At 38.9% G+C, this 687-nt stretch overlaps 1 protein-coding gene across 1 annotated transcript in view; it reads left to right on the top strand.

The window, feature by feature from the left end:
• LOC107576989 (large neutral amino acids transporter small subunit 4-like) overlaps nt 1–687 on the top strand; it is a gene marked incomplete at its 5' end in the record, with an annotated part of 11,730 nt that overhangs the window by 1,243 nt on the left and 9,800 nt on the right. The window contains one exon of the mRNA XM_016263109.1: nt 195–271. Within this exon, the coding sequence (XP_016118595.1) occupies nt 195–271 (77 nt within the window). The remainder of the gene's footprint in view (nt 1–194; nt 272–687) is intronic.

Raw genomic sequence — 687 nt, 5'->3', positions numbered from 1 at the left:
AATGTTCATAAACATTCACAGCCATACCCAGATCAAATGCTGCATTTAGTAGCAAATGTAGCATTTATATGTTTGCTACTGTATACAGAAGACACATACAATTTGATTTGTCATATCAAAGTCATTGCAACAGTTTTGAGTTGTTCAAGCACACATTTTGATTGTGTAATGATGGTTTGCATCTTTTGTTCTAGTCCTCTCTGCTCTCATTTTTCTGGCTCTTTCACTCAATGGCTTCGGCGGGATCTGTCTGACCTTCACATCTCTCACGGTAAGAAAAAAAGAAAAAGTGGTAGAGAAAGGAGCACATGGGGTTGTGGACACCTATGGTGACTTGCATGTTTTGTGGTGCAGCTGTCACACAAAGCTTTTTGAAGTTTATTTTTTCCGGACAGTTGTGTGGGTGTGTGTATTTATGTGTTTGGGGCAGGCAAAGGATCAACGCACATGACTGAAGGAGAAATTCTGGCTTTTTCTGTGCCCACCAATCAGACAGCTAAACTGCCCACACACCTTCTCTTACGCCCTCGTCAACCTCCAGTTGAAACAGACAAGGGCACAGACATTGTACCCACACTCATCAACAAACAGATTGTGAATTTCCTATTTGTTTAGTGAAATCACCTGGTGTGGGAAAGAATGACTATAAATATATATATATATATATATATATATATATATATATAT

Source organism: Sinocyclocheilus grahami, unplaced genomic scaffold (assembly GCF_001515645.1).
Source record: "Sinocyclocheilus grahami isolate Dianchi unplaced genomic scaffold, SAMN03320097.WGS_v1.1 scaffold4811.1, whole genome shotgun sequence".
Classification (NCBI taxonomy): Eukaryota; Metazoa; Chordata; class Actinopteri; order Cypriniformes; family Cyprinidae; genus Sinocyclocheilus; species Sinocyclocheilus grahami.
This window is presented reverse-complemented; position numbering and strand designations above follow the sequence as displayed.